This window comes from Perognathus longimembris, chromosome 2 (genome assembly GCF_023159225.1).
Source record: "Perognathus longimembris pacificus isolate PPM17 chromosome 2, ASM2315922v1, whole genome shotgun sequence".
Classification (NCBI taxonomy): Eukaryota; Metazoa; Chordata; class Mammalia; order Rodentia; family Heteromyidae; genus Perognathus; species Perognathus longimembris.
In genome coordinates, this window is record NC_063162.1 from 83,532,468 (window position 1) to 83,550,012 (window position 17,545).

The 17,545-nt window shown below is 40.1% G+C and overlaps 1 protein-coding gene across 3 annotated transcripts in view; it reads left to right on the forward strand.

The window, feature by feature from the left end:
- Cpvl (carboxypeptidase vitellogenic like) overlaps positions 1–17,545 on the forward strand; it is a 117,146-nt gene that overhangs the window by 21,098 nt on the left and 78,503 nt on the right. For all 3 annotated transcript variants that reach the window (XM_048339611.1, XM_048339612.1, XM_048339613.1), the window contains exons 3-6: positions 2,828–2,942; positions 3,852–3,910; positions 5,987–6,066; positions 12,330–12,396. In XM_048339611.1, coding sequence (XP_048195568.1) covers positions 2,828–2,942; positions 3,852–3,910; positions 5,987–6,066; positions 12,330–12,396 — 321 coding nt within the window. The remainder of the gene's footprint in view (positions 1–2,827; positions 2,943–3,851; positions 3,911–5,986; positions 6,067–12,329; positions 12,397–17,545) is intronic.

The following is a 17,545-nucleotide window of genomic DNA, read 5'->3' on the forward strand; positions in this document are numbered from 1 at the left end:
TTAATAATAAACATTTAAAAAAATTTTAAGACATGAAAAATTAATGTACAAATTAATGTACAAATTATGTTTGTTTGCATACACTTAATATTTTTAAAGTTCTTAATTTTGCAATACTTAATTAAATCTAGGAGTTTTGATGTGGTTTCATTGAAAATGCATACTTTTCCTCTTTCCTAAGGGGAGGGTAGGGGGTTGGGTCCATTGTATTGTCAAAATTGAAGACTGAGTACATTTCCTTTAAGGACTGTCCAGAATAGCTTTACACCATTATTGTGACATAATAAGCACTGTGTTATCACAACCTCATGATATGATAGCATAGGACATATTGACATTGAACGTCTTCATGCTATACTACAATGAACTCCTGAGTATTTGGCATTAATTATGTATATCTTCATACTCTGGTTTGCCAATAAGGGTGACATTCATTCCCAAGCTGCTTGATTCCTCAAAGTTCAAAGACAGATGTATGGTGGGGGGGAGGGGAAAAACAGGCTGCCTCAAGAGCCATGAGACTCATTCACCTCCTTCAGGACAGAGTACCTGATAAGGAGCCAGGTCAGCTGAGGTTGGAGGTGTGTGGATGTGTGCTCTTATTATTCCAGCATTCCAAGAATGCTGTATCCTGTGCTTTGTAATTGCCTAAGAAAGGTGTTTACAATGGGGATGTTTGTAGTGTGGGCTCTCTATGTTTTTCCTCTGAGAGTCCAGAGATTCCTTTCATCCTGCCAGATCACAGGAAGGGACCTGGAAGGTTAAAGGAAAATAGGGAGGTGGGTGAAGGCCGGAGGCCATGGGCATCCTAAACAGTAAACACAATCTGTCTACCTCACAGATTCTTAGTCCTGCAGACCCTGAAGCCCCTCTTAGGAGCTTCTGAGAAAGACTGAGGGCTCCTGCTCATACTCTACACCTTAGGAATTACATTCTTTGGGGTTTGTGCTCATGTAGAAGTTATTTGTTAAAAAGCTCTCCACCTTGTTTTAATACGTAGCTGAATTAGAAAAGCACTAGTTCACAGCAGCACACCATGGCCCCAAGAGTTCAAGTAGGGGCCTGGTTGTTTCTTGTAACCAATGAACCCCAGCATCTCACCCTCCCTGGAATCTGAGAGGAGCAGAGATAACTTCCTTCTGGTGCCCATAGTTTTTCTGCTTTCTAGTATTTGGAATTTGGCCTCCCTTCTGAGTATACTTAAGTAGAAGGTGGTCCTGGTACTTGCCATTAAATAGCACTAAAGGATCTAAGCAGAGGAAAGCAGTACACAAAACACATACCAGGGCTCCTGGACAGGTTTGCACAGAGCTGGCCACTCTTGTTACACATCCTTTCATGCACACTTTTTAAAAATTGGTGTCTAAGATGGCTGAGGAAAACGGAAGTTGGAAGAAGCAGAGGACCTGGATGTCATGACTAACAAGCAGAACAATAACACATCTGGCTTCCAGGTCCAGAGAACAACAGCTCTGAAAGGCTGCCTTCAATGTTTGTTGCTTTGATGTATCAGGCAAAGCCTGCTCAATCACGTGACTTGTTCATGTGACTTATTACTTGAACACTTGAATCCGTAGAAATAATAGTGAGGAACTGACTAAGGAACATGTGGACTGAAGAAGCAAGGATAACCCACCAAACAACCCATTGTCCTAGTCTCCCTCCAACTCAAGCAATCTAGCCACTCCAGGATAAACTAACATTTGCAGAACACATAGCACATACCATTGCTGGGCTTTATAAGAAATATATCACCTAATCGTCCCATCATCCATGCATTGTAGGCTACGATGATTGATCCCTATTTTACAATTTAGCAAAGTGAAGGCCAGAGAGCTTTTGCAGCTGCCTGTCCTCACCCAGCTTGGGGCCAGTAAAGCCTAGGTTTGAATCCAAATGGTATGTGAGGCTCCTGCTCAATGCTTACTCCGGATGCTGTTGCTGATACTTGAAGTTACAAGCTGTGATTGGAAGGCCTGGTGTGGACCTGGGATCCTACTGTTTTTACCTGTTTTATTTGTCTTGTTTCTGTTGTGTGTACACTACATATTTATTTGTTGATGTATTTATGTATTCATTTATTTGAAATCATGTTGGTGTACATTTGGGTAGTTTCCAATTTTTTTTCCCTCCTCCAATCCTGGAACTTGAACTCTGGTCCTGGGTGCTGTCCCTGAGCTTCTTTTTGCTCAAGGCTAGTGCTCTGCCACCTGAGCCATATCACCATGTCTGGCTTTTTCTGAGCAGTTTATTGAAGCTTAGAATTTCACAGACTTTCCTGCCTGTGCTGGCTTCAAATTGCAACCCTCAGATCTCAGCCTCCTGTGTATCTAGGATTACAGGAGTGAACCACCAGCACCTGACTTCCTTTTTCTTTTTCCTCCAGTTTCCATGGACATACTTATAGGACACATATTTGAGTTTTTCTATGAACATACTTTAAAATATAATAGTCATTCACACTTATTGTGCTTTTATTATACACTAACCATTGTTGTGAGTTCTTTAGTTATGTCACTGAATTTTCTAGTGCTTAGAAGTGAGAGTTGAGTTGGCCTCTCACAGCAAGGCTGCTGAGCGTCCAGACCATACTGGACCCACCAGCACCCTAGGCCAGACTTCGGGTGAGTGGAGGAGAGCAGGTTCTCAGTGCCTGCTGTGCTCGCCTTCCAGGTTCTTTGGTGTAGCCTCTGCTTGAGTTAGTCTCCCCTCCTCCCATAGCCTTCTCATCTAGTCTTGGAAGATGGAGCCCAGCCCCATAGATCTCAGTGACACCTGTCATCAGTGCACACTGTCAAGGGCTCACTGATTCCTCTATTCCTTATAGACAGAGTCAAAAAATGCCCCAGTTGTCCTCTGGCTTCAGGGAGGCCCAGGAGGGTCATCCATGTTTGGACTCTTCGTAGAGCATGGACCTTATCTTGTCACCAAGAACATGACTGGTAAGTGTTGTTTAGACTGTGTTTCCTGTGCAGATTTTACCTGGATCTTATATTGGCTCCCAAACTGATTTAGAATGAATTCTGAACCACTGGCAATAGCTTAGGAGTTCCAGATCATAAAACACAGCTCTCTGGCAATGTCTCTCCAAGAAGGAGGAGCTACAGGAATGAATTTCCTGGCTTACTTTCTTCCTTGAAATTTGGGTGAAAGGTTCTAAGCTATTTTTCTTAAAGTCTGCTGCTAACTCAAGTATTCTTGGTTTACAAAAACAGTTGATATTTTTATTACTACTTGGGAGAGCTCTTGTGCTTGGGCCTAGTGAGGGAATTGTATCTCTGATTATTCACGCAAATGAAACACTTTATGGCTCAGTCGTTTAAGTAGCTTAGCAGAGAGATGTGTGGTTGAGGGTGAAGTGGAGGAAGGAATGGAGAAAGCAACATCTGACTGAAACCCAGGGTCATCTCCATCTTCTTTCTCCAAAAGGACTGTTTACTTTCTCTGGGTCAGAATTCCCAGTGTGAACTCAATTTTGAGTTATTTAAGTTGTTTTCCTCCATGTTGGGTAGGAAGAAGAGAACGAGAGGACTAGGGGCTGGGTGGCATGATTAATGAATTGGAAAGGTAGGCATGATTGCCTCTGTTCTTCATGAGCTGTTTGTGTGGGGTTTGGTCTCCAGGCTTCCATTTAGATATAGAAACCTCCTGGGTAGTAAATGTAAAGAAAGAAGAACCAGGGGAGGGCCAGGGAGGGCAGGGGAGAGGGAGGGGAAGGAAGGGTGGTTCACCTGTGAGGCCTGATTCCTCTTTCTGAGGGGGCACAGAGGTGTCCTGGGCTTCGAACCAAGTATAGCCTTACCTTCAAAGTTTCCTTGCAACTCAATCTAACTTTCTCTTTATTTTCATAGTTCATGCCAGAAACTTCTCTTGGACCACCACATTTTCCATGCTTTACATTGATAATCCGGTGAGTACCATATAACATACTAGTGCTTCACCTGTCTTGTCTGTTTCCTTTTGAGTAATTATAATCATATGCTACATAATGATCTTTTGATCAACAATAGGCCATAGATGTTCCTCTGAGATTATAATGGAGCTGAAACATTCCTATCATTTAGTATTTTCACTATATTTTTTCAATGCTTACCATTGTGCTTCAGCTTCCGGCTGCACCCAGTACAGCAGTAATTGCATAGGAAACAGACTGTGCCATCTGGGTCCATGGAAATGTACTCTTCATGTTCTTACAACATGGAATTCAGCAAGGATGCATTTCTCAGAAAGCACCTTCATCATTAAGCAACTTACGACTCTATTTAAAGGTGTATGACTTTGTATAACATAATAACTTCAAGTGACATCTGACTGTATACAGTGTATAATTCCATATAATGCACTTTATGATTCTATTCTAAAAAATTAGAGATAGGTGTTGCATTGGTTCACCCTTTGTTCGACTGTTTCTGTGATTCCCTTTCCCTTCCCAAGATCAGAAAAACTTACATCCAAGACTAAGGGTACCAAAATCACAAACAGTGATCACAGGAAATAAACCAGAGGAGAAAAAAATGAATGTGCTCATTACCTTACTTATATCTGTAATCCCTCTGTACATCACCTTTACAATAACATTTTAAAAATAGGTAGGGTTTTTTTAAAATAGAAATTAAACTCCTTTTTGAGATTTAGCTCTTCTGTTCATTTGGTTCAACATCTTTGAGCTTGGGAATCTTCTTGGCTCTCTTCTCTTCTTTTTCACCCTAAGAAAGGTCCTGGTTCCTGAATTGTGGCACTGTGTCTTCACCAGTGGTGTGAGCAATGGCACCACTTTACAGATTATTGTTTAGTATTAAAATCCCTAGTCTTTCATGTAACATTTTAGGTGTAAAATGCCAAAGCTAATGTCCTCCCTTTATCAGGTCAAACAAACATCTCACTTTTTTTTTTTTTCCAGTCCTGGGCTTGCACTCAGGACCTGGGCTCTGTCCCTAAGCCACTTTATGCTCAAGGCTAGTGCTCTACCATGTGAACCACAGTACCACTTCCAGCTTTTTCTGTTTATGTGGTACTGAGGAATCAAACCCAAGTCTTCATGCATGCTAGGCAAGCACTCTACCACTAAGCCATATTCCCAGCCCCCAAACATCTCATTTTGAGACAGAGTAATATTTTCCTTCAGAAGTTTTCCCTGAAATTGTTTTCAGTAGGTACAAAAGTAGAGGTGAGGGTCATTTTGACAGGTACAGTGTATCTTTGCTTGAACTAGCCTCTTTGACAGGTACTGTGTATCTTTGCTTGAACTAGCCTCTAACTTCTTTTACTTTGTCTAACTTCTTTTACTTTATGTTTTCTTTTACTTTGTCTATTTGGTTCAAATAGAGAACAAGTAAACAAGAAGAAAACACAGTCAACATACTTGCCCACCATCTTGATTTATCAACTGTACATTTTCCTAGTATATAATTACCTATATAAATAGAAGGTGAATTAAATACTATGGTTATTTGTATCTTTAGGGAAACATATTTTTATAATGCCTGTGTATCTCACAAGGAATATATTCCTTATCCAAATCATTCATATAAAAATCACTTAGAGCTCCTTATTTCAATTTATAGCTCAATTGTCCGTGAATTTCTAGAAATATGGCACTATTACTTATAATAACCTTATGTTCAAACTTCCTGTCTCTATGAATAAAGCAATATTATCTTAAAAGTTGTTGTATTTGTAAACTCTTTACTGAAGATGAAGTGGTGTAATGGCTATGTTTCTCACAAATAAAAAGAAGAAGAAAACGATACATAAATATCTTTTATATCCAACCTAGAGACAGAGCTATACACCTGCAGGTTTCCAAAACAAGACCAAGGAAGATGCATTTTTCCTCCTCACAAGAGGATGCTGAAAATACCTGGGGTGCTGGAAAAGCCCTAAGTCTTCAGAATAAATGAGGTTACTTCCCAGTGTGTGCTCTCGCTGAAGACCTACCAGACATATATATCTCTGTGCTGACATGTGCTCATTGATTTCCTTTCAGGTGGGCACAGGCTTCAGTTTTACTGATAATATCCATGGGTATGCTGTCAATGAGGATGATGTGGCGCGGGACTTGTACAGGTAAAAGGTTTGGCTTTCTCCTGGCCTGTTCAGAGTAACCATTTTTCTACCTCTATAGGAAAGTTTTTCTAGAGGTAGGATTATTAATGCTTTGTCTTCTTTTTTTTGTCAGTCATGGGGCTTGAACTCAGGACCTGAGTATTTTTTGCTCAAGGGTCGCCCTGTACCACTTTGAACCATAGCGCCACTTTAGGTTTTCTGGTAGTTAATTGGAGATAAGAGTCTCAAGGACTTTCCTGCCTGGGCTGGCTTTGAACCATGATCTTCAGATCTCAGCCTCTAGAGTAGCTAGGATTACAGCTGTGAGCCACTAGCACCCAGCAAGGATTGGTCTTTGTTGTCCAATTTCTGAAACTTTTAAAAGTATTTTGACATGAGGAGATGCATGCGTGCACATACACATGGAATCTCTTCTCTACTTTGTTCTTATTATTGATAAATGTGTGAGTGACTAGCAGAGAAAGCAACAAGACAAGCTATGATTTTACGGTATTATTATATTTTTTGTCCTTTAAGAGACAAGAAGGACCCAAGGGAATTTTTCAACCAAAGATTATTTTTCAAACCTTCAGACCAGGTGCTCCACAGGTTTCTCCTGTTTTCCACACTTAACATTTACCTTTGCATTTCCAATACACAGCATCTTTTCAGACATCCGATTATTGTCTTCTTTCCAGTGCTGTGTCTTTCAGACAGAACTTCTCACCCTCTAGCTTCTCCTTCATCATCACATTTTCCAGGTTGAAAACAGCTCATAAACCAGTCCTTTCTATTTCTCTGTGTGCCTCTCTGTGTGTCGGTTTCTCTCTCTCTGTGTGTGTGTGTGTGTGTGTGTGTGTGTGTGTATGTGTGTGTGTATCTGTCTGTCTCTGTCTCTGTCTCTCTCCTTCATCTTACAAAACTTTTCTTTTGCCTAAGGGGGAAAAAAGATGTCAGACTTAATTGAGCAGGGTGCACACAATTTCTTCTTTCTTTTTCTTATATCTATTATAGCTATTTCTGGTACATTCTTTTTTTTTTTTTTTTTTTTTTTTTTTTGGCCAGTCCTGGGCCTTGGACTCAGGGCCTGAGCACTGTCCCTGGCTTCTTCCCGCTCAAGGCTAGCACTCTGCCACTTGAGCCACAGCGCCACTTCTGGCCATTTTCTGTATATGTGGTGCTGGGGAATCGAACCTAGGGCCTCGTGTATCCGAGGCAGGCACTCTTGCCACTAGGCTATATCCCCAGCCCCTCTGGTACATTCTTAAAAATAAGTTGACCTGTGTTATTTGGTCAAATTTTTCCAGTCTATAAATTGCTACTGAAGATCAAGTCCTGAATTTTTTCAGGTTGTTGGGTTACCACTTGATTCAGCATCATGGTCATGTACAGAAAGACCCTTCCTGGCTAGGAGGAATTAACCAGCTTCCACACCCACCCCAGCCACCACCTCCCATTCAGCTAATAACCTTGTGAGCAAACTCAACTAGTCTTAAAAGAAAAGTGCATTTGGTAGGAGTCAGAGTTGTCTGATCTCTGACAAAAGCATTTCCCTTTCCTGGTTTTTCTTGAAGTAGAGTGAGCAGATTGATGGCTATAGGGAAGATGAAGGAGGAATTTCCAAACTATTTTTCCAAAGACATCTCGTTTCCTGTGCTGACTTAGAAAATAAGATGGTTGTTGCCTTCTTCATGTTTGTTTCTCATGTCTTGTGGGTTTTGTGTGTGTGTGAGGGTGAGGGTGTGGGTATGCACACCCCAGCAATGGGGCATGAACTCAGGGCCTACACACTGTCCCTTAGCTTTTTTTATCCTCTCAAGACTAGAGCTCTACCATTTGAGCCACACCATCATTTTGACTTTTATGGACTTTTCTGCCTAGACTGGCTTCAAACCATGATCTTCAAATTGCAGTCTTCCTCAAAGCAAGGATTTCAAGGCTGAGCCACAAGCACCTGCAATGTTTTATGTTTTTGGTATTCACGTTCAGTCCTTGAGGGGAATGTCAGGTCCCCACACCTTTGTGCTCTGGTACAGATCCTGAGGACACCTTAGCACCTTAGTTGATCCTCATTCTTCCAGAGTATACCGCTGCCTAGCTCCAGCTCCTTTCTCTACAGACATGATTGTGCTGATTGTCCTAAGTTTACTAAGAGCTACGTCTCTGACTTAGCAGTATTTGCTGTCATTCTCCCCATAGAAAACCTACTACCTCCCCCCCCAGAGAGAGAGAGAGCGAGAGCGAGAGCGAGCGAGCGAGAGAGAGAGAGAGAGAGAGAGAGAGAGAGAGAGAGAGAGAGAGAGAGAGAGAGCAAGCAAGCAAGCAAACCTCTCTTCTGGCTTGAATCCAAACAAGCTCAGTTGTTTAACTAGCAAATACCCTGAGGGCAGAGTTACTGTACTAAAGGGATACATCAATTCCCTGTAAGACAGAACATAGCAAAGCCTCCTTCCTTCCCCTCCTGCAAAGGTGCTTCTAGCTTCTAATTATTGCCCCTCAGTGTGGGTATTTACTGCTGACATTGGTACATCTCCTCTTACATGACATGTAAAGGGAACCCATTTCAAAGCATCCATTGTTTATAGCTGTTTTAGTTCTTTTTTTTTTTTTTTTGCTTCAGGCTCTTAGAACTGGAAAATAGCTAATCAAGAGTAGTGCAGAAAACTGATTTCAGCTGTTTCCTTTATGGTTTACACTCTTCATTTCCTTTTGTGAGGCATTCTTCTCTCTGGCTTTCCAGATGGGTGTCTGGAATAAGAAAGCCTCTTTGAAATGTGTAAACGGGCTACTGCCAGTTTAAAGAGAAGACCTTTCTTCTTCCCCCTCTGAAATCCATCTCTCTTCATTTTTTCTGAAAATCCCATTCCTTTTTCCTATTAATAGTGCTTGGCTGAAAATAATAGCCTCATAAAACAGAATTTAGCATTCACATTTAAGCTGTGTGTGTGTATATGTGTGTGTGTGTTTGTGTGTGTGTGTGCTCAATAACAAACGTTTTCACTAGCAAGATATTAAATTTTGATTCATTTCCCCCTCCTTAAAGTATGCTAGTGAACCACAACACCTACCTAGAAAATAATACTAAAACATAATAAATGTACTAACTTGCATTTGGATATTGTGGCCGATGCTAATGTCCTGTGCCATTTGCCATCAGTGGGCACATACTCTGAGCTAGACACTGTTTGTGATGCTGGTGGTGTAGCAATCAACTGCTCAGCCTGCAGCCCCTGCTAACCTGGACCTCGCAGAGTCCAGTAGTGCCTCTGTGGTTATCTTCTCAAAACTTAGTGGAAGTGCCACAACTGTTGGCTAGTGACCAGACACGCTTTGATTGTTCAGACATATCTTCCCAGCTGTGCAACATGCATTTCATGAGAGGACCCTGGAACCATGGGGTGGAGAGGGCCAGGGCATAGCTCCCTAGGAGGTGGAACAAATGAGAAAGCTCCCCACTGGGTGCTCCAACATCACAAAACTACTCTGATTCTTGTTGCCAGTGTGTTTCACCCACCATGAGTAGCTGTAGCCACAATCTGCTTGACTTTCATGTGGATGTGCCAGGGAAAATCACTTTAGAGGAGGAAAGATTTCTTTTGGCTTACACATCAGAGGTTTCAGCCTGTGATCACTTGCCTCCTAAGTCTCTAGACATCACGATGGGGGTGCACAGAAGAGCAAAGCTGCTCACCTAATGGCAGCCAGAAAACAGAAAAAAAAAGAGAGGCAGGGAAGAGACCAAAAGGGACCTTTCAAATCCAAACCTCCAGTGACCTATTTCCCCCACCTAGGGCCTACCCCCTAAAGTTTCTACTACATCCCGATTGCCCAGCAACCTATGAATTCATACATGATGTTGAAGACCTCACGATCCTCTACCTGTCAAAGACCCCACCTCTGACCACTGCTTCACTGGGGACCAAGCCAAAGGGGATAGTTAAGATCCAAACCATGACAGGGTAGATAAGGCTGGGAGAGATGTGGGAGAAAGATGAAAGGGTGACATTGATCAAGATGCATTGTACTCATAAACTGATATGTTGCATTGATGGCCCTTTGTATGCCTACTTAATGATGATAAACATTTAAATTAAAAAATTAAAGATTCAAACCATAACCATAGCCTTGATCTTTCTGTATATCATTTGTGTCATTTATGCTTTCCTCCATCAGCAATGACCAGATTCTAGCACTGTCCAAAAGACAGTTAACTGACCAAGTGGTACATGTTGATCTAACTTACTAAATTTACCATTTTCATTTTAAAATATACCATTTTACCACTTTCATTTTTATTTCAAGGTTGTGCTGAAATAAAAAAGTTCAGTTAAAATTATTTATCTGTGAAATTAAAACTCTGACAATTTCCTCAAGTAGATATTTGTTTGAAAACTTTGGTTAGGGAAGCCTGGCATTTCTGAGCCTGAAGAAATCAAGGAGATATTTCCAAGTATCAGATAAATCATAGAATGCAGTGTTAGTGGTGGCTCATGCCTATAATCTTAGCCAGTCAGAAGGCTGAGGACCATATGATCTCCACTTGAAGCCAGTGAGGGCAGAAAAGTCCTTGAAGCTCCATCTCTAATCAGAAAAACACTAAATCTGAGGCATGGCTGAAGTGGTAGAGTGTCATTCAAGCAAACAAGCTCAGGGCCATGAGTTCAAGCCCCATACTGACAAAACATACACACAATACACACACACACACACACACACACACACACTCACATACACACAGAGAATACCCTGTTAAATTTGAATGTCAGATAAACAATAAGTAGTTTTTTTTTAAATTTTTATTTTCAGACTGATATACAGAGTGGTTACAGTTTCATATGTTAGGCATTGGATACATTTCTTGTATTGTTTGTTACCTCCTCCCTCATTCCCCCTCCCTCTAATAAGTAGTTTTTTTAATGTATGCATGTTCTAAAGACTTTTCAACATAGTTACACCAGGACATTGTCTGTTGTTTACTGTATATCAAATTTAATGGTACACCTTTTATTTTTACTTCTTAAACCTGTCAACCCTAATAACTCTCCAACAAATACTGTAAGCAAACAAGTTATAAGGTAAGGCATAGAGCTTAATTGAAATTTACTATATTAAATTACCTAGTATCACTCTAACAAGCAGGAAAAGAGAAAGGGAAATAGTTTTTCATCTGAAGATGGAGAGGAAAGGGTGGAGAATAAAATCCTATTTTTATCTCAGCTCTAAAGGCAGCTTATTGCCAGAGCTAACAGGGAAGCTATAAAATGCAACTTCCCAAATTTAGTTGCTATAATAAATAGTTGCTACTATAAATAATAAATAGAGTAGTGCACCCAAAACTACAGTAGGGTTTTGTCATGAATTTTTATAGAGGCTTTGAAAATTAAGTACAGCAGAGATCATAGTGGGTGTAATGATCCAATTTTGCCTCTCTGCAACCCTTGAACTTTCTCCCTTGCCTGGATTTTCAGAGCTTTCTTTCTCTTCATCTTCCATAGATGGTTTATAGCTTTTATTCTCTCAGCAGGAAGCTGAAAAAAAAAATCTCCCAAGCTTCTTTGGCATTGTAATCCAGGTCAAAAGATTTCATGGAACACCCAAATGTCACCAGTTTTTGACTCCTTTTTGGAGAGATTTGGGTCAAGTAGAGAATTGTTCAAAAGTCTATTTTTTGTTGTTGTTGTTGCTATGAAAGGATTTCTTGAGTCTGTTTAAAGCTATTTTAGCATAATTCACTGAAATGGCTGTTGACATTTTTTAGTAAATGTGATTTTTTTCTTTTCTTTTTGAGGACAGAGGCTGCTGTACATTTACTTTGGTATTTGTGGTGATTTTCTAGATTCACTGTAGACTGTAGTCATTTTGCAGCTTTTCTGCTCTTATTAGAACCCTGACGTTCTGGAAACTCTATTAGAAATACTCAAGAGTTCCTCACCCTGATGGCTGCTAGAGCAACTAAAATTCCCTTGTCCTCTTCATGAAACTGGGTCAATGGGTTCATAGGGTTTGCATAAGAATTGCTAAACAGTAAGTGAACTCATGGTGCCACCAACAGCTAGATAATCCAAAATAGTTACCCCAGATTTGGAAATGTGCCCATAGTGTTGATGTTCACTATTAAATTTAATAGCACCAAGTTTGCCTGCGCATGTTTTCTGTCTACTTTAAAAAGACTAAAAAGAATATCCTACTGGAGTGAACAGTAGAATGGTATATTTCCAGTATGGAACCTTGGTAGCATAGCATGAAATGGTTCTGATTCATTCTTATTGTTCTCCTTTTTATAGTGCATTAACTCAATTTTTCCAGTTGTTTCCTGAGTACAGAAAGAATGACTTCTATGCCACTGGAGAGGTAAGTGGATACCTTTTTGGTTTTGTTTTATTTTTTGCCAGTCCTGGGGCTTGAACTCAGGGCCTGAGCACTGCCCCTGGCTTCTTTTTGCTCAAGGCTAGCATTCTACCACTTGAACCACAGCCCCACTTCTGGCTTTTTCTATATATGTAGTGCTAAGGAACGAAACCCAGGGCTTCATGCATGCTACGCAAGCACTCTACCACTAAGCCACATTCCCAGCCTTATCATGCTTTCATGAGTACTTCAAACATCATCAAGGCTGAAGTATATTATGACATATATTCTGGTTCATTTTTAGAATATATGCATATGTAAACAGACACATATATATGTATGTGTATGTTAATATTGTTAATATAATATTCTTACATGTTATAGTATGTATATATATGTATATGTATATATATATATCTTATATGTTTGTGTTGGTATTGGACTTTTAACATAGTGCTTCAAACTCTTGCTTGGCTTTTTCACTCAAAGCTAGTATTCTACCGCTTGAGCCCCATCTTTACTTCTGGCTTTTTGCTGGTGAATTGGAGAGAAGAGATATTACTGTAGACTTTACTGCTTGCTCTGGCTTTGAACCTCAGTCCTCAGATCTCAGCCTCCTAAGAAGCTAGAATTATAAAGGCAGTGCCCAACTTACTTATAGATGTTAATAATGAGTCAGTCCATGTTAAGAATTATCCAGTTATCCCCTGAATGTCCTGTATTACATTACTTAATCCTCTGCTCACCAGAGTTTCACATGTTGGGATGGGAACAGTAGGTTTGCTTGTGTTAGTCTTTTGTCTTTTACAGACTTTTTTTTACAGCAGTGCTGATGATTGAACCCAGGTCCTTATGCATGGTAGGCAAGGACACTGTCACTGAACCAAAGGCATTCATCTGCCTTTTTTGTTGCCATTTACAAAGACATTGAGGAAACCAAAGACAGATACCTTGAAGAATGTTTCACATTCTGAATTTTTCTGATTATCCTCAGTACTCAGATTAAGTGAAAACATTTTATAAGAATATCATGTAGATGAAGTATACTTTTTGTGGCATTTTCTTTTTTTCTTATTTGTCAGTCGGGACTTGAACTCAGGGCCTGGTTTCTGTCCCTGAGTTCTCTTACTCTAGACTTGTGCACTACCATTTTGACCCACAGCTCTACTTCTGGTTTTCTGGTGGTTAATTGGAGATAAGAGTCTCATAGACTTTCCTTCCTGGGCTGGTTTCAAACTGTGATCCTCAGATCTTGCCTCTTGAGTGGCTAGGGTTGCAGGTATGCGGCACCAGTACCCAGCTTTCTCTAGCATCTTGGTATGGACAGCCATATCCTCTCAGTTTGCCTTTTCGTGACAAAACTAAACTTAATCACCAGGTCAAGGTTGTATCTTCTAGATCTCACCTTTGTAACCACATCTATTTTGGTAGCAATTAAAACTCTAAGACCATTTGAATATTTTTACCATGCAGTTCTTAATTCTAGTACTTATAGAACCATTGATTTTCCTGCCTGAACCTGTAATTTCCCTAGAGATTTTAAATTGATAAATTTCTTATCTTTTTATCTATATTACCTGGCCTTCTGTAGAGAAATTTTCCCCTCACTTACTGTCTATATTTGATTATAAAAAGAAACTGTAGACTCGAGCACTTTCATATTTCCTTCCTTCCTTCCTTCCTTCCTTCCTTCCTTCCTTCCTTCCTTCCTTCCTTCCTTCCTTCCTTCCTTCCTTCCTTCTTCCCTCCCTTCCTTTCTTTCTTTCCTCCCTTTATGTGTAAGGAACACTTTCCAAGATCCTCAGAAGATATCCTAGACCTCAAAGAATATTAAGTCCCCCTTCTCCCATCCTTCCCTCCATTTCTTTATTTATTTACTTGTTCATTTGTTTATTTATTTATTTTAGCTTATATTAGCTATAGAGGGAAAGGATTTCATTGCTATATTTTCATACATATATTCTAAACAATCTTACCCTCTCTATCACTCTCCCTTCCCTCCTTCCCTTCTTCCAAAACAAGTTTCATTGTTCTATTTTTATAGTTGAAAAATTTTACTTTGACTTTATTCTTTTCCATCCTCCTTGTTACCACAACCCCCTCCCACTAGTACCCACTCCCTAGCAGGGCGAATTTCTTTCATCATGATGTTGTCTCTCATTCTCACCTGATCTGTCTCCTTTGCTTTGGGTTTCCCTGTTTTCATTTTCAGATTAGTTCTTTCCATTTGGTGATATTGTCTTTACTTCAATTTCTTATTCCCAGCAATAACATCTGTTATTCAAGAATCAACAACGGGGGTGGGAAGGATCAAATGAAGATTGGTCAGCATGATGCCCAAGGCCTACTCTAATTACTGGGAAGGGAGGATCATGCTGAAGACTCACCCTCTGAACAATTAGGCCTGACTGAGAGATGAGTCAAATCCAGAGGACAGTTCAAGTAATGATCTAAGAGGGAGTGCTGGAAGGATGTTGGACCAGCATATCAGCAAATGTGCACACTAAGAGAAGGAAGAATCTCCATTTCCCAAGAGAATGGCAACTTAATGGACCCCTTTGTCATGAATCTTCTGTTTCTAAACTATTTGGACACAGCGTGAGACCAAAGGAGGGTATTCTTAGGAGAGGAATACAAAGGTACAATGCCTATGTTCATCTGATCATATGAAATAATATTTATTGAAATGAACTCCAGGAAAGGGAAACAAGAGGGTTTTTTTCTTTGTTGCTGTTTTTGTTTTCTTTCCCTTTTGTTTGTTCATTCATCTGTCTTTGGAAGGGCAAGGCGGGGCACAAAAATGATGGGACCAAGGATGAAAAATTGTAGCAATAGTACTCATCAGACACTATGTTGAAAATGAACTATACATACATGGGGATGGGAGGGAAGAACTGGGTGAGAGCAAGGGAAGGACTGACATTGCTCAAAAAGAAACATACTCTTTATCTGATTTATATAACTGTAGCCCCTTTGTACATAGCCTTTATAATAATAATTGTTTATAATAATATAATAATTTATATAGTTATATAATAATATAATTTATGGTAATAATGAAAATGCATTTAAAAAGAAGATTAAAAACAAACTATTTGGAGAGTATATTCTGATTGCTTAGCATATAATACTTACGGTTTTTATAACCATTTGAGAACTTCTAATAATATTCCCTGATATTTCTTCCTCTCTGGCGAATTTCAGAAGCAGGTTGGAGAAATGGACAGGAAGAGAAGCTCACGTCATTTGGCAACAATCCCGATAAATGCCCATCCCCCTCTAACAGATCTGTTTAGTGTATATTTCCTTTCTTGGAAATATGTAGTGATATTGTTAACCATGATGTTGAATGCTCAGCAAAGCTGCCAAATCCAGGATGATGAACTTATCTATTTCATTTCTGCCTAGTAGTTCTGCATATGACATAGAAGGAACTCTGGATTAATAATTAGGAGACCTGGATGATTCCAGGAAATTCTTCTCTGGGCCTTTGCTTCCCATCTTAGAATCGCAGGGGTTAGCGTTTTAATTAGATCACTTTTAGGGATATTTTCCTTCAACTTCAGTCACCTAGACTTACTCTTATGGCATCTCTATGTCACTGTAGTTTAGTCATAGCTTAAATCCACCCTCTTCTTCACAAGCACTCCTCTTCCTCCTCTACCAAAGTTGTTTCTGATTTTTCAAGAGAAAAATCCTTTGTTTTCTGAACTATTAATGTGCTTGCATTCTTAGGGAGGCTGAATAAATAATACCACTCAACTCATAGAAACATTCTTGAAAAATACTCTCAGAAATTGTTTACTGCTTTTCAATGCAAATACACTGGGCCTCATACCTTTTGCATTTGTATATTATGAATGAGGGTAGCCTGGTGTTCAAAGGGTCTGAAACAGCTGCTGTGAACCCGTACTTTGGTGTAGAGAGTCTGGAAATAATAATGGTACCTACTGCATAGTGTTGTTTTGAGTGTTTAATTAGAAAATTCTCCTCAGATATTTAGCATTGAGACCAGCTGTGGGGAGCCCCAAACACACCATGCCTATTATTACCATTCATGTTGAAAAGTTAGATTAATCTATTAGGGTTCCAAAGCATATGGCCCAAGGCATGTAGACAGGAGCTGAACTGTTTATAGTAACTCTACTCATTCATTGTTGAGATGTGGCATTGCCTCCTCTATTCTGTATAGATTATTTTTGAAATGTGTATGTGAATATGTGTGTGTGGTACATGTGTGTGTGTTGCTTGTGATCAAAACCAAGTTATAGAGCATGTTAAACATGCTCTACCATTTAACTTTATCCCCAGTCGAAGTCATAGAAATCATTGATTTTGTCCATGAAGAGGGAGCTCACAAGTTAATAGGAGAAATTAGCTGTGCTTGGATTTTATATGGATAGCAGGAAATGTGTCAGGACTCATCCCAGGCTCCTTTTCCCTGCCGTGCGAACCAGGCACAGCACGCCAGAGAGAGTAGTGTGGGCCTGTAGTGGGCACTGAGAGTTTGCTTTGTATCCTTCCTTATTCTTCATTTCTGCCCAGAACACCAACTGGAATTAATTTTCTCTAAAGAGAGACAAATGTGTCTGTAAATCACCCTCCTCAAGGCATGAAAAAAATGTACTTCAAAAAGAAACAAGCTGTGTTTAATTCCCATAATTAACTTTCTTTATAAGTGTTATCCTTTCCAAGCCAGTAACTATTAGTGAGACAGCTCTTGTTCTTAAGCCACAGACAACCCCTCTGCTCATCTATAGCAGCCATGAGCTCCACCTAGAAGTTAGAGCAAGGCAATCCTCGAAGGAAGGAAGGAAGGAAGGAAGGAAGGAAGGAAGGAAGGAAGGAAGGAAGGAAGGAAGGAAGGAAGGAGAAGGCCAGAGCAGTCTGACTATTGTTGTGTAAGCAAATGGCTGGTTTCATGTGCAACTAGAGGCCCAAACTCAAAAACTTGTAGTTTACGATGGCAATGGAAGGAAATACTTCCAAAATGGCAGGGCATGTGGCTAAAACTGGGCACCTCTTCTCCAGCATCAGAAAAGACAGATTCTGCTGGGCACCAGTGGCTCATGCCAGATCTGAGATGGTTCAAAGCCAGCCCAAACAGAAAAGTGTGTAAGTCTCCAATTAACCCAAATAACAGCTGGAAGAG